This window comes from Puma concolor, chromosome B2 (assembly GCF_028749965.1).
Source record: "Puma concolor isolate L17-30 chromosome B2, mPumCon1.1.hap2, whole genome shotgun sequence".
In the NCBI taxonomy this organism is placed as follows: Eukaryota; Metazoa; Chordata; class Mammalia; order Carnivora; family Felidae; genus Puma; species Puma concolor.
Genome location: NC_141671.1, coordinates 70,493,932 through 70,518,000, shown reverse-complemented (window position 1 = coordinate 70,518,000; position 24,069 = coordinate 70,493,932). Strand labels below are relative to the sequence as shown.

Sequence of the window (24,069 nt, the reverse complement as noted above, 5' to 3'; positions counted from 1 at the left end):
GTTCCAGGCTCTGAGCTGTCAGCACAGAGCCTGACGCGGGGCTCAAACTCACAAATGTGAGATCATGACCTGAGCCAAAGTTGGACACTTAACCAACTGAGCCACCCAGGCACCCCTGGATTTGCTAAATCTTTAATTGTGTGGCTTCCCAAGAAGAAAAAGAGAAAAGTGAAGAGAAAAAACAAACAAATACAAACCTGGCACCCAATCCTCAAATCCCCTGCAAGTCACCCCCGTCAAAGAGGGGAGAGGTTTGCAACTATGGTGGTGAAGCTTGCAAAGATATCTTCCCATGTCTGTGCTGGCACCTCCACAACCAGAAGCATCCATCAGCAAGGCGAAAACAGAGTCCCAGTATTTGGAGGACAGATTCCTGCTGCCCACCCTGACTCCACAAGCTACACACAAGCTCCTTTAGGAACACGTGCATGGCTGCCTGCCGTGTGCTGTGGTATGGGGGATAGGTAATGCTGCTGTCCTAAGACCGGAATGGACTAAAATTAAATGCAGTCTACCATCCAAGACTTCCCTCAGATATTGCAAGCTGTCAATAGACTTCAGAGTTCCAAAGTAGTCAGAGCAGACAGATGCCACTACTGTAATTGCTATTTAGGTAGAGAGTCGGATTCCTGGAGCTTCCTACTGTGCCATTTTAACTCCTAGAGAATATGTTCTTAACTACCACATTCCTGTGGCTTTCTCTTTCCCTCTTCTGGGCAAGATTTATGAATTGGCTTCTTTATACATGGGATATGTGAGGTAAAGACATAATTGTCTGGACTTTCCAAAGAAATCAAATTTAGGCTTCACAGAAAGCTCAATCTTTTCTGTTAGTCTGGGAAGCACTGTAATTTCCCAGCCCCTGCTGCTACTGTGATGCTGTGTTGCCGTAGTCATTCCTTCCCCCTAGAGTTAAAATAGGACTTACTATGTAAATGACTAAGGAAGTTAACTTTATTTCCTCATTCTCCCTAAAAATTTCATTTATAATATTCATTTCCTCCCAACATCACATAGCAGTCTGAGAGATAAGGGAAACGGGATAGCCGTTCCCAAATGCTGAGAGTCCTTAAGTACAGTTCTGTTGGTTCTGTCTCCTTAAGGTCCCTTTCCCCCTCATTCTCGCCATGACAGCTACTGGTGCTAGCCTAAGCCAGTGTTTCCCCATTTCTCTCCTTTATTATGTTATTTGTCTCCTAACTGCTTTCCTGCCTCCGCTCTCTCCCCTTCTGATTTTTTTATACTGGCACAAGTGTGATCTTCCAAAAACACATAGCTGATCATGTTACTCCTCTGCCTAACACCCATGTGCTGTGATCACCATGAGCTTGGAGGGACACAGACTGACCCTTCATCACTGCAGACACAGATAAGAGGTACGTTGAGAGATACGGCCCACTGACAAGCTTAGCAGCTTCTGTGCTTAGAAGCAGGGAAACTGAGGTATATGCAGCAGTATAGACATATTTTTAAAACCATGTTGGAGAAGAGTAAGAAACAGAATGAGACAAACAGAAACATGCCATATATTATATTATCTATGTAGCATTCTTGAAAAATGTTTAACTTGAATCTAGCCATAAGAAAACAAGCAGAAAAATCGAATATGTGGCTTTTCTCGAAGATAGCTTGCCTGTGCTCTTCAGAGATTCAATATTATGAAAACAACAACAGCAACAGCAACAAAGGCTAGTTGCTGTTCTAGATTATCCTATCCTATTAGCCTATCCAAAGGCTAGGATAGTTCTAGATTATATGCAACTAGAGAAAGAGGGCATGAACTTTCAGCTGTAGTATATGAGCCTTGAAGAGATTCTGGATCAGAACAGACACACACATCTACACAGCTATAAAAGTTTAATTGGGGAAATTAAAATGTGGCAATCTACTGGTTACTAATACTGCCTTAACATTCTTATCTTTAGATGGGATAACTGAGGGTGAAGGGGAAACATAAAAGAGTCACCTTGGACCAACAAGCATGATTACCCCAACACTTTGCACTCAAATTTAGCTAGAACGCATAGAAACAGATCATTCAAAATCTCCTGGGACCGACGGCATGGAATCCAAATTCCTTGTCATTGTCCATGAATCTTTCACAATCTAGCATCTAATCACTGTTTCTGCCAAGTTCCCCCATTCTCTCCCCTCTATCTGTGCCACATGGGGAGCCGGGGCAAAGCACAAGAATTTTTGCAGGTTGCTACGCTCATTCATGTTTTTGTTACTTTGTCATGCTGCTTTCTCTGAAGAAAATGTTCTTTTTCTTTTGTTGTACAGCATAATCCTACCCATTTTTCTACACTCAAGTACTTGTTAAAATGTTTCTGCTCCTTCTGTCATTTTTTGAACTCTAGTATAAAAACACACATACACATACGCATGTATGTGCATGCACACATAGACACAAACACACCTTCCCCTTAATTGTATCCTGGACTCTAGAACTGTTACTTGCGCTGGTAAGTTTCTGTCTTTCTCCTCATTTTAGACTGAAATTCCCTTAAGATGGAGGCTATGTTTTATTCTATCTTCCCCCCCACCAAAAAAAAAAAAAAAAACTGAACACACTGACCTATAGGCAGATGTTCAGTAAAAATTTGTTAAGTAAATATATGAAGGGAAGAAGAACATCAAGTTCTCCTTATATACTCAGACTACTGACCAGAAACGTGAACTGTTTCGCAAAGTCACCAAGCTAACAAATGAGTCAGCGCTAGCTAAATCCTAGAACAGAGCTCCCTGATACAGTGTATTATGTAATCATGCTGTCTTTACTCATTTTCAAACACTTATTGACCGCCCATGATGTGCTTGAAATTGTTCACGGATCTGGGAAAATAAAGAGATGAGTAAGACACAATTCCTGTGCTCAAATGTCTTAAAACTAGTGGATCGATAAAACATATCACATATTTATAATGTTGCAGGTAATATCATGAAAGAAAAAAAATAAAATGTTTGAGAGGTTTAGAAGAGAGGTTAGCTCAAATTTAGTGTAGGCAATAGAAAAGTTTGAGAGACTATATTTGCATGGATCTTAAAAAATGCATGGGAAGGTATGGAAAGAGGGGAAGGAAAAAGGAAGTCGCAAAGGAGATACCACAGAGGCAAGACACGCTGTGGTATAAGGTGGGTAAAGAAGAAGAGGGAATGAATACTTTCATCTTTTCCCTCCTACTCCATTCCTGTAGCCATCAATGCCTTAAGTCTATTCTGGTTGACTCGTTGCTGTGCCTCCATTTTTGCCTACATCTCCATACCTGACAGCTTTCAATTCATTTTCCATTCCACCACACGAATTATCTTTCAAATACAAAAATCTATTACTATTTTGCCTAAGATCCTTCAAAGTCAATTTTCACTTCATTTTTTTAAGTTTATTTATTTATTTTGAGAAAGAGAGAGAGAGAGAACATAAGTGAACAGGGGAGGGGCAGAGAGAGAGAGAGTGAGGAGAGAGAATCCCCAGCAGGTTCTGCACAGTCAGCATGAAGCTGGATGTGGGGCTGAAACTCACCAACTGTGAGATCATGACCTGAGCTGAGATCAAGACTCAGACACACCAACTGAGCTACCCAGGCACCCCATCACTTCAATTTAAAAATTATACACACATTACTTGTTATAGAAACTTTCTCATGATTTCCCCACCGCTTATTTTCTAGCCTCAAATCTTTCATATTTCCGATGTGGGCCGTAAGTGTCAATGATACCAAGCTCTCATATTTACCTGAACATCCTAAATTCATCCTTCCATATCTTAGTGCATACTGCTTCCAAAAACTGGCATGTCCCCCATTTCCTCTCATTTCTTTGCCTTCCTCTTATTCTTGTTTAAAATAAATATTTACTGAACATGAGCTAAGTGTCAGATATAGCACTGGATGTAGAGGTACAACTGCAAGCAAAATACTTGTAATTCCTTTCCTCATGGAATTCATGTACATTGTCTTTTACTAGTATGTTCTTGTCCCTCCAACTAAAAATTAATGACCTCCCTTTTGTGTCCCCAGTAACATCTCATGTTTAAAAATTCTTTCCTGTGTTCTGCATTGTATCTGTTGCATCATAATTACCTGTTTATTTTGCTTAGTACCAATAGTACTCTATGATATCCTTGAGGACAAAGATTGTATCTTTTTAAAAAGTCTTTGTTTTCTAGGTACCTTAAACATAAAAAAATATATACGTCTTTCAAGTAAATGAGTGAAAAAACTACTTCCGAATTCATTCCTAGATTAATTTCTTCATTCAATAGTTACTTATATGGCATTCAGTATTCAATGTGATGGGGATATAAAAGAGAATAAGACAGGAAAGTCCCATACTCGTGGAACTTACATTTTGTTGGAACCACCTTGAATTCTCTTTGCTAAAATTAAGTTAGGCCCCTCACCTATTCAATATCTATTCCCCCTTCTCCATACTGACAGAAAGCTATGTTTTGAGAGTGGCAATTTACCCACATAAAAACAGGGTGATCAATGTTATATAAAGGAATGTTTTTGAGTGAGATCTCCAAGAAAGCACTCTAAGGGCTGACTTTGCTACCCCATATTGCCATTTACCATCCCTTTCACCCTTCTTTATTCCCGGGAACCAAATATAATGGCTGAAGCTATAGCCACCATTTTGCTACCACAAGGATGAAAATCATGCTCTAAGTAGGAAGGTGGAAGGACGTTGAGGTGTTGATGACATTCTAGAGCCACTGCACTTTTTCCGGACTGCCTGCCCCCAGATTCAAGTGAGAGAGAAATACCTCTTTATCTGGTTTAAGACCCTGTTCTTCAGGTGATAGTACTAGTAACTGAATTTGATTCTTAAAAATGCAATAGACAATATGGAGCTATTAAAATATTTGAGAAGGACTGACAGAGGGACCATATGGGAAACTAGAATGATACTTTGAATGAAAAACAACCTCATTGTCTTAAAATAGTATAGTAGAAGGCAGAGAAGAAAGCAGGTACAAAGGATATTCCAGATTTTATCTGAAGAACCAGCCAAGGGAGAAATCAAAGACAAGATGATACAGGGATCTGAGGGGTTTGAGTAGATTGGAAATATTGTTGTCAGACATGGGAGTGTTGAGGGGAATCAAAGTCATTTTGGGTAAACTGGTATTGAAAAGCTAGTAAAAGCTAGTAAGATATTCATGAGGTGATGTCTTTGAGGCTCAAAGACATTTGGGAATGAAGTTCACAGAGAGGTGTGGATTCAAGATTAACATTTACTACTCATGCACACAGACTCATCATGGGAATGCTCAGTGTTACCACAGGAGAGTGGAAAAGCAGAAAGAGGACCAAGCACTCGTCCTTGAGGAGCAGCAAGCATGAAGAGGCAGCAGGAAGAGAAGCTAGAGATATCCTTTTTGACAGAAGAACCCAAAGAACTCAGTGTCATGTAACAAAACAAAACAAGTGGTGTTATGTGTGCCTGCACACTTCAGTAAACTTGATCATGTGTAGATTGCAGGCTCTTTGAAGGTAAGAGGTAAAGACTCTAGCTTAAGCCATATTTTTTAATTATCAAATTTCCTAGCAAAATCAAGTACATAGCTGGCACTGAAAGTTTAGCTATTTCAGTTTCTGTTCATTCCCTCAGGATAGGGGAAGTCTCCATGCTTTGCAGACAATGAGGTGCTTTGGGGTATTTTCAGACTGCTGATGCTGAACTTTGCATGTAACTTGCTCTACTCTTTGGGATACTTTAGAAGTGAAGTATAAATATTTAAAAAGGAAGGGGTTATTACTGTGTTTTCTTTGATTGATATAGTTGAGGAAGGAAAACCTGAACATTTAAAGATATTCTATATGTTCTGCCTTTAAATCAACTGAAATAACTTCAGTCACCTCCCAGTTGCTCTGGTGATCAGTCTTTTTTAAGGTGATATCTAAAGTAATATGGATTCTGCATTAGTATTGTAATACATGGCAAGATTCTGAGAAAAATAGCTTCACCCTACATACTTGTAAGATATCAGTAAATGTTAAAATAAGCAGATTGCAATAAACATGGACTGGCATTAGCCACAGCAAGTTCCCTCAATTTGTAGATAGGAGAACTCTTTCTCTAAAATGATATGAAATGGAACTGAAAAATATTCAGCCTTGTACCATAAAGGATAATAATAATTAGGGCAAAGCCCTAAATATGTATGCATTTTTTAGCCTTGGAAAGCTTGAAAAACCTGCAAAAATTGCACTTAACGTGATTTCTACATCATCATCTGTTCTCTCTTACAACCCCAATTTGACTTTGCCCAGGGCTGCCATCCCAACCTCCTTGGTGCTGCCACTGAGTTATTTCTGTCATTTTATGTGTCTGTGCCCTCCAGTATCCCTGAGTATTAGTACTATTATAATCTCTATTAAAGAGAAAAGAATACATGAAGATATGAAGATTTCATCTATATTATAAAGAGGCCACTGTTTTTTGTTTACACTTTTTTGCTTTATCTCTTGAGAAGCAGTAACATAATTACGGGGAAATTTCTTTCGATATTTAAGTTCAAATATCCCGTAAGTATCTAGAAGAGGTACTTGGCATGTATTCATTCCTGTAAAGCAGAAATCAAGAGCCCAGAGCTGGGTTCAAATTTCTCTTCTTCTGATTACTGGCTGTGTGACATTAGGTAAGTCACATTTTCACCTTGTACTTCAGTTTTCTTATTCTTACCATGGAGACAAAGAAATTCCTGGGCTAGGAGTTTTGCAAGAATCAATATATGCAAAGGATCTTAGTAAACCCTCACAAAATTTTAGCAGTTGTTTTTTAAATATTTATTAAGCAATTTCTATTCAAAGAATATATATATATACATATATATATACATATATATATATATACATATATATATATATATATATATATACATATATATATATATACATATATATATAGCTGTGAGAAATAGAAAGGAAAAAAAAAACAAAAATAGTTGGTTAGTTCCCAGTCATGATGACTGTGTTATGCTAGTGATATCTCTTCTGAAATACTCCATATCCAAAATTCTAAACCATATACTACATATAATTTAAAATCCAAAATAAACACATGCATGAAAAGCAAACTCTGAGACTATCATGTTAATTTGATGTAGAAGAAATCTCAAACTGAATATTTATTTCACCAGCATTTATACTTAAAGTTGTTTCCATTGTGTGTTTTCCCCCTTGTTTTTGATAGTTCCAAAAGAAGGTACTATTGTCAGTAAATGAGGCCACACACTGATGGTTTGCAGGGTATCATTTTTATAGCCATTAAGAAAGGCAAAAGTTGATATGTTTTTATACAAATCTTTAAGTGTGAATAGCCAATTATTCACAGCTCTTTCTCAGCCTATTCAGTATTGCATTCTTTCGGGGGGTGGGTGGGGGGGGAATCTCAGCAAATCTCTTGTAGCTCCAATGCACTGATTTGAAAGAAAACATTTTCCACTGGAATTTTATTAAGTCAAACTGGGACAAGCTGAATATAAGGAGGAAATGCTAGAAAATGGTATGAAAAATAAAGTCTGAACAAGCTCAGTCAGTATATTTTTAAAATTATATCTACTTTAAGTCCACAATTTCCTGAAGTCTTTAGGAAGATTTCAAAGAGAATATTTAAATGCATGTTCTTTTCAATCTGAAAATTAGCATGCCATGCAGTAGATGAAAAATCATTTTCTTTCTTCACATGTGGTATATTCATACTGCTTTTATTTGCAATAAAATTAGGATGAATACTTGCCTTCCATATTTCAACTCAAATAATTTTCAATATATGATGATGAGTTCAGTCTCCATGAGCTGTGGCCAGAGATTTGCAAATGTGTAGACAAAATGTTTCAAAGTCAGGAAATCCTCGAACTTTTATGATTTTTGTTCACAGCAGTTAGATACCCTCTGAGAAATAAGTCTATAAAAGAATATCAGGACTGCAGAAGCAAAAGTAAATGGCCCTTTATGCCATTTGTAATACATAAACTTGTAAATAAACCAAATAAATGAATTTGGGGAAAAAAGATTATTTAAAGCATTAATGGAAAATGATGTATTTATTTATTCTTTCAATAAATAAATTAATAAATTAATAAATTAAATATACATAAATGAATCAAATAAGATTCCTAAGGGGATCTCCATGCAGAATTACCTTAGAGTCCTTTCTGTTTTACTATTTTGGTGCTTTGAATAAGCTGTGGGTCTTTTAATATAAAGAAAAATATCAACTAATAACACCATCTTTGTGTCTTTAGATTTATAATATCTACATAGGTTAAATATACACAATGGAATGTTATAATCATAACACTTGAAGACATTATTTAGGCCTCCATGTGAGGCCACAATTTTAATCTGATTAAAAAGGGTAAATTATAGGGCACCTGGCTGGCTCAGTTAGTAGAACATGCAACTCTTGATCTTGTGAGTTCAAGCCCCACATTGGGCATGGAGCCTACCTAATTAAAAAAAGAAAAAAAAGGCAAGTTCTGGCATAAGGACAATAACTTCAGTTAATGTCTGTTCACAACTGAAAGTAAAGCAGTAAAATGGTTATTATAAATATAGAGGGCAATATATAAGGGCTAGTGATTTAAACGGAGATGTGATGCCTGGAACTTGTAGCAGCTATTTGTGAACAACGGAATAATCTTGATAAAGAAGAGAAAACATGGTGAGAATGGTAGAAATAAATAAACTCATACAGTAAAACCTTGATTTGGGAGCATAATCTGTTCTGAAAACATGCTTGTAATCCAAAGCACTTGATTATCAAAGCGAATTTCCCCATAAGAAATAATGGAAACTCAGATGATTCGTTCCACAACCCAAAAATATTCATATAAAAATGATAACAATACAGTAATATAATACAAAATAATAAAGAAAATATAAAAAATAAAGAAAAATAAACAAATTAACCTGGACTTACCTCTGAAAACCTCCGTGGCTGGTGTAAGGGAGACCAGAGAGAGGAGGGTTATTGTGTAAGATGATTTTCACTATCACTAATGGAATCACTGTTATCTATTGGCTCAATGGAATCTTCTTTTCCTGCAACTTTAAAGAGGAATCTATCCAATGACAGACACTTGCTTTGCCTCCTTTTGAGGATTTTGCAGAAATGTTACATTGCATTGTCATTAAACAGACTCCTTGCTCACACTGCTATAACCTTATACTGGTGGTGCTTTTCTACAGAATTTTGCACTGTTTCCCACATTTTACACATCTCCCTGATCTCATTTGAAGTGAGGGATTTCTCTGCCTTTTTTTCCTTCTCCTCTGCAGATGAGATGCAGACGTAGACTTCTTATAAAATCTTGCAGTTTCGGCCACTCGCATACCTCGTTCGTACTTCTCGATGATTTCCTTCTTAACTTACACTGTAATCATCTCATTCTTACCGCCTTTCTCTTCAACCTTTTTCTTGTCATATACTGTATGTAATGTAACTGGCAATAAGGTAGCAGAGAAAAGGGTCTCTATCTGCAGGCAGCCTGACCTAGAATGAAGCAAAGCATTTTTAAGCTTACGACTGTCCATAGGTGCTTTGAGTGACAAAAAAAATACATTAGTGCCAGTGTGGGCACCTTCTAACCTTCTGAAAAATCACTGATTTCTGCCAAACACTAGGGCCTGAGACTGAACATCCAAGCATGGGAAACAATCATTCACAATCCCGCAGAGAGAGAGAGAGAGAGAGAGAGAGAGAGGAACCATTGGCTCAGTTGTGATCATATGACGTTTGGCATCACTTACCACCTGTATTGCAAGACATCACTTGTTTATCAAGTTAAAATTTATTAGAAATGTTTACTCGTGACTGGAGAGGGAAGATGGCGGCGTAGGAGGACGCTGGGCTCACCGCGCGTCCTGCTGATCACTTAGATTCCACCTACACCTGCCTAAATAACCCAGAAAACCGCCAGAGGATTAGCAGAACAGAGTCACCGGAGCCAAGCGCAGACGAGAGGCCCACGGAAGAGGGTAGGAAGGGCGGCGAGGCGGTGCGCCCTCCACCGGACTGGCGGGAGGGAGCCGGGGTGGAGGGGCGGCTCGCCGGCCAAGCAGAGCCCCCGAGTCTGGCTTGCAAAAAGCGGAGGGGCCTGACGGACTGTGTTCCGACAGCAAGCGCGACTTAGCGGCTGGGAGGTCATAAGTTAACAGCTCTGCTCAGAAAGCGGGAAGGCTGGAGGACAAAGGGAAGGAGAGCTGCTGAGCCCCCTGACGACAGAGCTCAGTTTGGTGGGGAACAAAGGCGCTCGCCAGCGTCATCTCCCCCGCCCATCCCCCAGCCAAAATCCCAAAGAGAACCAGTTCCTGCCAGGGAACTTGCTCGCTCCACGCAAACACCCAACTCTGAGCTTCTGCGGAGCCAAACCTCCGGCAGCGGATCTGACTCCCTCCTGCTGCCACAGGGCCCCTCCTGAAGTGGAGCCTGCCCCTCCTGCCCCTGTGCACCTTGCCTACCCACCCCAGCTAAGACGCCAGATCCCCAGCATCACAAGCCTGGCAGTGTGCAAGTAGCCCAGACAGGCCACCCCACCCCACAGTGAATCCCGCCCCAGGAGAGGGGAAGAGAAGGCACACACCAGTCTGACTGTGGACACAGCAGTGGGCTGGGGGCAGACATCAGGTCTGACTGTGGCTCCGCCCACCAACTCCAGTTATACACCACAGCACAGGGGAAGTGCCCTGCAGGTCCTCACCACGCCAGGGACTATCCAAAATGACCAAGCGGAAGAATTCCCCTCAGAAGAATCTCCAGGAAATAACAACAGCTAATGAGCTGATCAAAAAGGATTTAAATAATATAACAGAAAGTGAATTTAGAATAATAGTCATAAAATTAATCGCTGGGCTTGAAAACAGTATAACTGACAGCAGAGAATCTCTTGCTACAGAGATCAAGGGACTAAGGAACAGTCACGAGGAGCTGAAAAACGCTTTAAACGAAATGCATAACAAAATGGAAACCACCACGGCTCGGATTGAAGAGGCAGAGGAGAGAATAGGTGAACTAGAAGATAAAGTTATGGAAAAAGAGGAAGCTGAGAAAAAGAGAGATAAAAAAATCCAGGAGTATGAGGGGAAAATTAGAGAACTAAGTGATACACTAAAAAGAAATAATCTACGCATAATTGGTATCCCAGAGGAGGAAGAAAGAGGGAAAGGTGCTGAAGGGGTACTTGAAGAAATAATAGCTGAGAACTTCCCGGATCTGGGGAAGGAAAAGGGCATTGAAATCCAAGAGGCACAGAGAACTCCCTTCAGACGTAACTTGAATCGATCTTCTGCACGACATATCATAGTGAAACTGGCAAAATTCAAGGATAAAGAGAAAATTCTGAAAGCAGCAAGGGGTAAATGTGCCCTCACATATAAAGGGAGGCCTATAAGACTCGTGACCGATCTCTCTTTTGAAACTTGGCAGGCCAGAAAGAATTGGCACGAGATTTTCAGTGTGCTAGACAGAAAAATATGCAGCCGAGAATCCTTTATCCAGCAAGTCTGTCATTTAGAATAGAAGGAGAGATAAAGGTCTTCCCAAACAAAAAAAAAACTGAAGGAATTTGTCACCACTAACCAGCCCTCCAAGAGATCCTAAGGGGGACCCTGTGAGACAAAGTACCAGAGACATCACTACAAGCATAAAACATACAGACATCACAATGACTCTAAACCCATATCTTTCTATAATAACACTGAATGTAAATGGACTAAATGCGCCAACCAAAAGACATAGGGTATCAGAATGGATAAAAAAACAAGACCGATCTATTTGCTGTCTACAAGAGACTCATTTTAGACCTGAGGACACCTTTAGATTGAGAGTGAGGGGATGGAGAACTATTTATCATGCTACTGGAAGCCAAAAGAAAGCTGGAGTAGCCATACTTATATCAGACAAACTAGACTTTAAATTAAAGGCTGTAACAAGAGATGAAGAAGGACATTATATAATAGTGACAGGGTCTATCCATCAGGAAGAGCTAACAATTATAAATGTCTATGCGCCGAATACCGGAGCACCCAAATATATAAAACAATTACTCATAAACATAAGCAACCTTATTGAGAAGAATGTGGTCATTGCAGGGGACTTTAACACCCCACTTACAGAAATGGATAGATCATCTAGACACACGGTCAATAAAGAAACAAGGGCCCTGAATGAGACATTGGATCAGATGGACTTGACAGATATATTTAGAACTCTGCATCCCAAAGCAAGAGAATATACTTTCTTCTCGAGTGCACATGGAACATTCTCCAAGATAGATCATATACTGGGTCACAAAACAGCCCTTCATAAGTTTACAAGAATTGAAATCATACCATGCATACTTTCAGACCACAATGCTATGAAGCTTGAAATCAACCACAGAAAAAAGTCTGGAAAACCTCCAAAAGCATGGAGGTTAAAGAACACCCTACTAACGAATGAGTGGGTCAACCAGGCAATTAGAGAAGAAATTAAAAAATATATGGAAACAAACGAAAATGAAAATACAACAATCCAAACGCTTTGGGACGCAGCGAAGGCAGTCCTGAGAGGAAAATACATTGCAATCCAGACCTATCTCAAGAAACAAGAAAAATCCCAAATACAAAATCTAACAGCACACCTAAAGGAACTAGAAGCAGAACAGCAAAGGCAGCCTAAACCCAGCAGAAGAAGAGAAATAATAAAGATCAGAGCAGAAATAAACAATATAGAATCTAAAAAAACTGTAGAGCAGATCAACGAAACCAAGAGTTGGTTTTTTTGAAAAAATAAACAAAATTGACAAACCTCTAGCCAGGCTTCTCAAAAAGAAAAGGGAGATGACCCAAATAGATAAAATCATGAATGAAAATGGAATGATTACAACCAATCCCTCAGAGATACAAACAATTATCAGGGAATACTATGAAAAATTATATGCCAACAAATTGGACAACCTGGAAGAAATGGACAAATTCCTGAACACCCACACTCTTCCAAAACTCAATCAGGAGGAAATAGAAAGCTTGAACAGACCCATCACCAGCGAAGAAATTGAATCGGTTATCAAAAATCTCCCAACAAATAAGAGTCCAGGACCAGATGGCTTCCCAGGGGAGTTCTACCAGACGTTTAAAGCAGAGATAATACCTATCCTTCTCAAGCTATTCCAAGAAATAGAAAGGGAAGGAAAACTTCCAGACTCATTCTATGAAGCCAGTATTACTTTGATTCCTAAACCAGACAGAGACCCAGTAAAAAAAGAGAACTACAGGCCAATATCCCTGATGAATATGGATGCAAAAATTCTCAAGAAGATACTAGCAAATCGAATTCAATGGCATATAAAAAGAATTATTCACCATGATCAAGTGGGATTCATTCCTGGGATGCAGGGCTGGTTCAACATTCGCAAATCAATCAACGTGATACATCACATTAACAAAAAAAAAGAGAAGAACCATATGATCCTGTCAATCGATGCAGAAAAGGCCTTTGACAAAATCCAGCACCCCTTCTTAATAAAAACCCTTGAGAAAGTCGGGATAGAAGGAACATACTTACACATCATAAAAGCCATTTATGAAAAGCCCACAGCTAACATCATCCTCAACGGGGAAAAACTGAGAGCTTTTTCCCTGAGATCAGGAACACGACAGGGATGCCCACTCTCACCGCTGTTGTTTAACATAGTGCTGGAAGTTCTAGCATCAGCAATCAGACAACAAAAGGAAATCAAAGGCATCAAAATTGGCAAATATGAAGTCAAGCTTTCGCTTTTTGCAGATGACATGATATTATACATGGAAAATCCGATAGACTCCACCAAAAGTCTGCTAGAACTGATCCATGAATTCAGCAAAGTTGCAGGATACAAAATCAATGTACAGAAATCAGTTGCATTCTTATACACTAACAATGAAGCAACAGAAAGACAAATAAAGAAACTGATCCCATTCACAATTGCACCAAGAAGCATAAAATACCTAGGAATAAATCTAACCAAAGATGTAAAGGATCTGTATGCTGAAAACTATAGAAAGCTTATGAAGGTAATTGAAGAAGATTTAAAGAAATGGAAAGACGTTCCCTGCTCATGGATTGGAAGAATAAATATTGTCCAAATGTCAATACTACCCAAAGCTATCTACACATTCAATGCAATCCCAATCAAAATTGCACCAGCATTCTTCTCGAAACTAGAACAAGCAATCCTAAAATTCATATGGAACCACAAAAGGCCCCGAATAGCCAAAGTAATTTTGAAGAAGAAGACCAAAGCAGGAGGCATCACAATCCCAGACTTTAGCCTCTACTACAAAGCTGTCATCATCAAGACAGCATTGTATTGGCACAAAAACAGACACACAGACCAATGGAATAGAATAGAAACCCCAGAACTAGACCCACAAACGTATGGCCAACTCATCTTTGACAAAGCAGGAAAGAACATCCAATGGAAAAAAGACAGTCTCTTTAACAAATGGTGCTGGGAGAACTGGACAGCAACATGCAGAAGGTTGAAACTAGACCACTTTCTCACACCATTCACAAAAATAAACTCAAAATGGATAAAGGACCTGAATGTGAGACAGGAAACCATCAAAACCTTAGAGGAGAAAGCAGGAAAAGACCTCTCTGACCTCAGCCGTAGCAATCTCTTACTCGACACATCCCCAAAGGCAAGGGAATTAAAAGCAAAAGTGAATTACTGGGACCTTATGAAGATAAAAGCTTCTGCACAGCAAAGGAAACAACCAACAAAACTAAAAGGCAACCAACGGAATGGGAAAAGATATTTGCAAATGACATATCGGACAAAGGGTTAGTATCCAAAATCTATAAAGAGCTCACCAAACTCCACACCCGAAAAGCAAATAACCCAGTGAAGAAATGGGCAGAAAACATGAATAGACACTTCTCTAAAGAAGACATCCGGATGGCCAACAGGCACATGAAAAGATGTTCAGCGTCGCTCCTTATCAGGGAAATACAAATCAAAACCACACTCAGGTATCACCTCACGCCAGTCAGAGTGGCCAAAATGAACAAATCAGGAGACTATAGATGCTGGAGAGGATGTGGAGAAACGGGAACCCTCTGGCACTGTTGGTGGGAATGCAAATTGGTGCAGCCGCTCTGGAAAGCAGTGTGGAGGTTCCTCAGAAAATTAAAAATAGACCTACTCTATGACCCAGCAGTAGCACTGCTAGGAATTATCCAAGGGACACAGGAGTACTGATGCATAGGGGCACTTGTACCCCAATGTTCATAGCAGCACTCTCAACAATAGCCAAATTATGGAAAGAGCCTAAATGTCCATCAACTGATGAATGGATAAAGAAATTGTGGTTTATATACACAATGGAATACTACGTGGCAATGAGTAAAAATGAAATATGGCCTTTTGTAGCAACGTGGATGGAACTGGAGAGTGTGATGCTAAGTGAAATAAGCCATACAGAGAAAGACAGATACCATATGGTTTCACTCTTATGTGGATCCTGAGAAACTTAACAGGAACCCATGGGGGAGGGGAAGGAAAAAAAAAAAAAAGAGGTTAGAGTGGGAGAGAGCCAAAGCATAAGAGACTGTTGAGAACTGAGAACAAACTAAGGGTTGATGGGGGGTGGGAGGGAGGAGAGGGTGGGTGATGGGTATTGAGGAGGGCACCTTTTGGGATGAGCACTGGGTGTTGTATGGAAACCAATTTGACAATAAATTTCATATATAAAAAAAAAAAAAAAAAGACCTAAATAAAAAAAAAAAAAAAAAAAAAAGAAATGTTTACTCGTATTGCAAACATTCACGGAACAAGTTACTCGCAATCCAAGGTTTTACTGTATTTATTTAAGCCACTGTCAGACGGGTATCTTCTCATTTGCAGCTGAAGGTATTCTTTGATGTTACAGCTTACATGAGTGAAACACAAGATCTGTATTAAGAATTTTCATACCTTGACAAGGAGGCTGTTTCATATGATGGCAACATGCCTACACGGGGGCCATGGTTTGACTGACACAGGATAATCTGGCTACTAACCCTATGGAAGAGAACCAGACTGAGATTCAGGGATCTGCAGGAGGCACAGAAAATAATGAGTGGGTTGTGCATACATAGTGAAAGTGGCAATTTGTTGAAGTAAAGGAACTTCAGAGAAGGCTTTGCCAGTGGTGAAGATTTAAACATCCAAGGGGAAGGGGCAAATCCCATAAAAGTGGTAATTCCTAAATCCTTGTTTCATCTCCATGCTCTGTATATTTAGCTCTGTGACTAATCAAGTTTTCCTTTCCTTTACATGCATTCATTTCTTCTTGGTATTAATTTGTATGCAGCATTGATTGCACTAAGCAATGAACCTTCAAGCAGTAAGCATTATTTTCTACCTTGGAAAGAGTAAAATTAATTAACACCTTTGGCATTTGAAGACTATAAAAACTGCCTAAGGTCAAAAATGAGCACTCGTGGGTCTTTATTAGCAACTTTTTGCTTAGTCCACTGGGTACCTGTAGGTCTATTTTTGTCAGAATTCTTAAAGAAATAAATTATTTATATCCTAATTATGAAAAGTTATTATTTCAACTCGTTGTTAAAAATGGCCACAGGAAATATATCAACTTGTGAAGTAAAATTGCATCCATTGGTCATAGAAAGATAGAAGGTTGTTTAAAAAAAAAAAAAAAAAAAAGATGGCGGAGTTTAGTAAAGATATAGATACAAGATATAATTTTTTTTAATAAAAATAGTATACTGCATTCTAGAAAGAATTTTAGGGAAAAAAATTAGCAGCCTAAGAAAGCAACCTTAACAAACATCTCTCCGGTTTGTCCTTACAAAAGCAAACATTGAATGCTTGAAGATTTTGTAAATTGTTTCCAGCCACTAGACTTAATGAGTTTGACTTTTATAGAAATCAAGAATGTTGCAAATATGATACAATCCCTAATAGGATATATATTGCAATGCAAAATCCCTCTTCCAGGAATATTGCCAACCATTTTGCTTTTCCCTAGAAATGTAGCAAGGTAAAATCAATTCCAAGCCCCCAGTTTATTATTGATTTTTCTTTGTTCGACATATAAACTTTCCTGTTAAGAGCTCTCCAGAATGGCCAGGAATTCAGTGAAGGGGACAAACAATGTAATGTATCTATTCAAAAAAGCTTTCCATTAGAATTCGAGACACAATGCCATTTGAGAACAATACTATATTGCTAGGCACCACGCTTTCTTCTCCTTTCAATACATTTAACTAAAAGGAGTAAAGATGGTATTAAGTAAAAAGTAGAGCAGGATCGTAAACAACCTGTAACACGTTGCTAATTAATCTGAAAGTAAAGAAAACAGAGCTTCCTTTCACAGCATCAGCCTGCCTGAAATGTTTTGCAGGCTAGTACTAATTGACTTCATCTGTGTGCTTCAGTCATTAAAAAAACTTTATTTTATATAAGTGCTGATTAGAAAAAAGTTATTTCATGATTTGGGGAAAATGAACTGAACCCCTTTCAATTTATAAAGGATGTGCATAATGACTTTCCATTAAAAAAAGAAAACAACAAACAGTTGATCCTATTTTTATTTGTAAATGGCAAGACAATACAGATTAAAAACAAAGTTCAAAAAACAACAACTGGCTAAATAAAATGCAATCATTTCACTCTGTGTAATAAATGTAGTATTTAAAATGTTAAATACATAGCTTATTTATTGGTTAGGATTGATGTGCAGTATATTTTAAGTAAAAAAAAAATCAGGTGTTATGTCAGTTAAATCCCATTTTTTATAAAAAAGACAGTTTGTGTGCATACAGTTTCTGCATTCTTGAGATACACAGAGAAAAAGTATAAGATATACAATTATAACAATACTAACTTTGAGTTCTGAAATCGTTCAGCAGGTTTTTATTTTTTCTTTCTGATTTGTGTTTGACTTTGATAAACAGATGTATAAATGTTATTTTAAAACAAAAACACTGATATGGTAGAACTTAAATTCAGAATGAAATTAAAATTTTTTTAACATTTATTCATTTTTGAGAGATGGAGAGAGACAGAGCATGAGTGGGGGAGGGGCAGAGAGAGAGGGAGACACAGCATCCCAAGCAGGCTCCAGGCTCCGGGTTGTCAGCAGAGCCCAATGCGGGGCTTGAACCCATGGACGGCGAGATCATGACCTGAGCTGAAGTCAGACACTTAACCAACTGAGCCACTTAGGTGCCCCAAATTCAGAGAGAAATTAAAAGTTTATCCAGTCCCATCTTCTCCCTAGTATCAGAATGACTTCTGCAATATTCCTATCATAGGATAACTCAGCTGCTAGCCCAATGCTGCTAGGCAAGTGTAGCTCACTTAATTTCTAGACAGGCTGAATGGTAAGCTTTAATCGTAAGAAGTGTTTTCTATTTTACTTTTTAAATTCAGCTCTCCCTATTTGTGACTTCTCTTTGGCTCTCCTTGTTCTCTGTAAGTAGCAAATGGGTTGAACAGGCTTATTTTTTCTTCTAAAAAGCAGACTTCCCAATACTTAAGGATTGCTTTGTACTCCAAGTCTTTTCTTTTCCATGTCTCTTTAATATCTTGGCATAGGCAGATGGTGAAAGGTATGGGACAGCAGGGAGGTCAAAGGGTCAAGAACACTGCTTGAGCAGACCTCCATTCTGAACAAGGAGGCTGCAGCCCCTCTTGCAAACACTCATTTTCCACAAGTGGTTCTCTCAGGGGCCCTGTCACAGGGGTATGGAGGTCAGGTGGGACACACCCTATGTGAGGAAGAGTAAACATGTGTGCATCCATCCTGGTCTGGAACATGGAATTTTGACTCACCTTCTGCCTAGAAGACCTTTTTATATACAAAAGCATCCAAAAGATTTTTGATGGACTCATAGTGAAAGAAGAATGGAAAGGGGAATTAGACATAGCAGAGTTGAGGACAGTACTTGGAGAAAAATTTTAAAAATGATTCTTGTCATCCACAACTGATTCCATGTATTTTAAATATTTTCACTATTAAATTATCAGCTACTTGAGTAATTTTAGGCTGAAGTGTTTCTTTCAGTCATTTGTAGTACCCAATTCAGACTTTGCCTATAATAATGCTTGGTGATATTTTTTATGCTTCATACATGTTATGTTATATTAAACATACATATCCATATTCATGCACACATAGACCCTCAAGATTAGAATCATAGATTTTCTTCAAACAGGTATATCATAAAATTGACTTACTGAAAAATACCCACATTGAAAAACAAACATAATTACCCTGGTAGATTGAAATATACACAGAACGTGAATGAATAAATTTTCAAATTATTCTATCCTCTGTGGATGAGAGCTTTGTAATAGCATTTATCAGTAAATTAGCCTAATTAGAAATTAATTAAAGAAAATTCCCCATACTATCTGCAAGAGATTAAATGGGCATCTGCTGGCTAAAGTTGGGCTTTTTAAATACTCAGTAATTTTAATTTGGACTCTGGATGTAAGCACTGGTTTCAAATTGTCCTCAGAATCTTTTTGGCCAAGTAAATTACAGCAATACAAGAACAGATTCAATTTAGCAGAAAATATGAAGTGAGAAAAATTAGATCCTTTGGGAAATATTAACTCCTGTACATTATAAAAGTAGGTAATAATACAAAATGCTATTTTCCAGGATCCTAAAACCTCCCACAGAGGCCCTCCTTATTTGGGCTTTCAAAATAGCTCAACATAGGATGGAGCATGAAATGTATTTGGGCCACTACGTGGGAGCATTACAGCGAGTCAGCAGTCAGTCACTGTTCTCTGTCCCACGGGTCATACATCAGTCTATTCAAAATCCTTAGAGGGAAAAGTCCTGTCAGGTTATCTAGGGTGAAAATTCTTCTCTCACTTAAGCAGAAGAAGGGCAGCTTTCCACAGGAGTGTTTTAGTCCTATTACCCACTGCTCACTCAGGGACATCCGCAGCTCAGATTCTAGATGGTAATCAGAAAAAGCTGCTGCCACTCACCCATGAACTTCAGAATAGGGCAGAGATGCTGAACCAACCTGTATTTGGTAACTCGGTCTCATGCTTGAATGTAAAGGCAATTCCCCGAGCCCGAAAAGCAGTGTCAAAACAGGAATGGAAACGTCCAGGGATAGAACAAGAATAAGAGAGAAAGACGTGTAAACATGGATAAAGATATTCTTGCATATAACTCTGTAGTAAACTCATGTCTCCTCCCCTCCCTTCTTCAGCCTATGGGTTTTTGTTTTGTTTTATTTCAACTACTATACATATTGTTTCTAGAAGTGCTATGATGTTCTTTTCTCAAAATGATTGTTGTTGTTTTTGTTTTAGTAGTCACTATTTCTCTGGTCACATTTTCTTTCTCCAAACACATTAAACATTGAGCATAATTGTTGTATACTTTGTGTCTGATAATTCTAATATCTAGTCTTTGTGAATCTTGTCAGCTCTGTGTTGTTTCTGTTGATTCTCACTTCTGGGCCTGACTTTGTGAGATTTTGGACTCTAAGTGAGACGCTTTTCTTTCAACTTCATTTATGGAAATTTGTGAAGATGTGAGGCGAAGTTGAGTTCCTCAGAGAGACTGTGTTTTTGTCAGCCAGTCTATGGGGTGCTTCTGATCCACAGCTTGCAATTAAATCATTAGCCTGATGTTGTTCACTTCACTCTGATTGTGTGGATTTGGACCACAACTCTTGAAAGACACCCTGTGTTATGAATTATCAATATACAACTTTTCAACACAGCTCAGAGCTACAACATGTTTGTCTCTCCACTTGGCAGGCTTTAGTTCATCTCATACTAATGGTATAGCCACTAGCACCTGTGCAAGAGTCTGTTTTCAGATTCCCCATCACACCAGCATAGCCTTACCTTCTCTGTTCTCTACCCCGTGCAGCTATCAAAAAAGAAGGCTACTTCTTTTCCCAGGATTCTGACTCTCACATCATTTTTTTCCCAATTTTTAATTTTCCTTATTTTTTTGTGCCAGCTTGGCTCAGCATTTTAATTATTTCAAACAAGAGGGCAATTCAGGATACATATGACACCAAACTGCCAAAAACAAAAGTTATTACTGCCTTAAAAAGCTTCACATTCTGATGTATTTCCCCCATTGGAAAATGTAAGTAATCAGTCTCTTTCCAGGACCCTGCACAGGGTGGCCCAAAGTGGGCCTAAACAAAATCTAGATGAGCAACACAAACACATTTCATGATAATCATCCCATGTGGACTCTGACCCCAGCTACACTGGCTTCTTTTGGTGGCTCCTATCTGTTATGCTTATTCCCACATCAAGACATTTGCAAGACCTATTCCTTCTTCCCCTCCCACCTTCAAGCTTTCCAGCTCAGAGATCGAAGAATTTCTAATGTGCAGACAAGGTCATCTGCCTAACATATTTATGTAATATTCTGTGCCTCTCTTTTATGGTGATATCACAATCCTCATGAGATGATTAATCTGAGGATTAGTTGTTTGATGTCGGTCTCCCTCACAGCTAGGAAGTAAGCTCCTACAAAAAGGAACAGTCGTGTTCAAGAAAGACCTCCAGTTCCCAGCACAGTTCTGGAATACACTAGCCTTTTGTTAATTCTCTGTTGAATGGATTCTTAAATGAATAGTCAAAAGGCATTCTACAGACATACTAAAAAGGGAGAAATTGCAGTTACCTTTCTTCTTGCCTTTTACTTTAAGTGTATAAGAAATGTGGGAATTAATGATCATGTAGATGATCAATGGTGTGTAACCAATTCTCCCTTCTAATGAGACAGGCAGACAGACTGCTGTCAGGAAGGCAGTTGGCAAGTTGTTCATCTATTCAGGACCAGGAAGTTGCATCACTTACAGTCTCAGGTTTTAAAGTGGAGAATAGCACTCATTTAAACCATTTAAATGATTTAAAGTTTTATCACCTCAAATTTATTTGAATTAAGACACTGCATGCTTAATGTATCTAATTATTTATAATTCAACCTTAAAATATTCCTTACGGCACATTATAAAATAAAAATAATATAAAAGATAACTGCTGTGTATAAACAAGGGAACACACCAAAACACAAGCACCAGAAATTGAATACAGATTTTCCCCTTCTCTGACTTGTATCACTTTGCATGTCAAATAAACGTATGACAGTCTCATTTGATAGATTCCCATTTCATTTAAGCATCAGACAAAATTTTAAAGAATGAGAACTCAATAAAATAAATGCTGTCAAGAAATATCATATTTATTCTGGATTCCTTTAATGACATTCTCTTTATGATATGACAAAAATAAAAACTCATCTTAAAGATATTGGAAATAAATTTATGCTAAAACCCTAAAGCACTAACTGAATATTCCATAATAAAATGCATAATCATTTCAATTAGAACATTCCATAGTTATATTTATCTCCATATATCTGCATGACAAAAGGACTTTTTGTTTCCTCTTTTTTCTTGTGAAAAACAAAAAATGAAAGCAAAGACAAAGGAAACTCTGTAAACTGAGCGTATATAAGTTTACACTAAAAAAGAAAATTTTAAAGATAATTTTAATCCAAAAATGAGTCTATAACCTTCTTTTGTGGCATTTTCGTGCTAAGGAATAACTAAAATTTTCTTCATAAACAAAATGGAAAATAAATCAGACCACTTACTGTGAAAGAGAAATTGGTCACTTTCTATAACCAGAGGATACAGAATACCCTAAATTGTGTGTGATAATAGATGTACGGATTCAAATAACCGCAAGCAAAAATTGACTTCACAAGGTCAGCAAATTACTTGTTCTTTTTACTCACTAAAGGACAGATTGGAGAGAGGAGAGGAAGAAGAGAGGAGAGGAGAGGAAAGGAGAGAAGGTGGAGAGGAGAGAACTAGAGGGAAGGGAAGAGGAGAAGAGAAGAGAAGAGAAGAGAAGAGAAGAGAAGAGAAGAGAAGAGAAGAGAAGAGGAGAAGAGAAGAGAAGAGAAGAGAAGAGAAGAGAAGAGAAGAGAAGAGAAGAGAAGAGAAGAGAAGAGAAGAGAAGAGAAGAGAAAAAAAGGAAAGAAAGGGGAAGGGAAGGGAAGGGAAGGGAAGGGAAGGGAAGGGAAGGGAAGGGAAGGGAAGGGAAGGAGGGAGGGAGGGAGGGAGGGAGGAAGAAAGAAAGAACCATCTAGAGTGGTAACTGAGTCTAACAGAAGAGATGTAACCAAGATAGTAACAATATCTATGACCCATCTCATGGTTTATAAGCTACTTATACAACATGTTATCATCTGATTCATACAAAAATCACATATGGTGACTCAGGAAAGGCATGAGTCCACTTTTGAAAAAAGAAGGCATTTCAGAGAATAAACCCCATTTTTTTCCCTCAAGGTCAAAAAGCCAATCCACAGTAGAATCAAAACTGGAGTCAAGTCTTCCTTCCTATTACAAATAGATGTTTTTCCCATCTCTGGGCTACTTAATTTTGACTGAGAAAATGAACTGTTCCAGCTTAGCATGAAAAGATATGGTTTTGCAATAAGTATGTAAAAAGTATGACACAATATCAAAGCATAATGTTAATTAAATAGTAGGCTAAATTTACAGAAATGTAGACCAGTGTGAAGGAGGTAATCAGCTAGCTTTAGTCTGTATTGACAAACCATAATAGGAATATTATGTCAAGTTCTGGGACTTGTGCTTTGGAAAATGATCAAGTCATTATCAAATAGCAGGCCCCATCGAATCTGGCTTACAGATGTCATTTGTACAGCCAGAAAAAGTGATGAAAACCTTGAAATCGGCATGCTTGTAGGCAGTACAGACGTTGTCCAGTTTTCCATGAGATGCGTCACTCTCTACTGTCTTATCCCCAGGAGTAGTGCACATTTATTTTCTTTCCCTGCCCCTCGTAGGGATTTGATTTTCCAGACTACTGGTGTAACTAAACTAAAGCATTTTTCAAAAGGAGTAGCCAGATGGTAAAGAAATAAACTGTGATATCTGAGAAGTGATTAAAGAGCTGGGCAAGTCTAAGCTTAGAAAGATAAGGCTTGGCCATGTGACCAAATTAAATGAAATTTGAAAGCAGATTTCATCATATCACTACTCTGCTTTTTTTTT

The 24,069-nt window shown here is 38.3% G+C and overlaps 1 protein-coding gene across 1 annotated transcript in view; it reads left to right on the top strand.

Moving 5' to 3' along the window:
* Positions 1–261: 261 nt before the first annotated feature.
* LOC147581036 (uncharacterized) overlaps positions 262–24,069 on the top strand; it is a 92,604-nt gene continuing 68,796 nt past the window's right edge. The window contains 1 exon segment of the mRNA XM_086708397.1: positions 262–464. Within this exon segment, the coding sequence (XP_086564523.1) occupies positions 262–464 (203 nt within the window).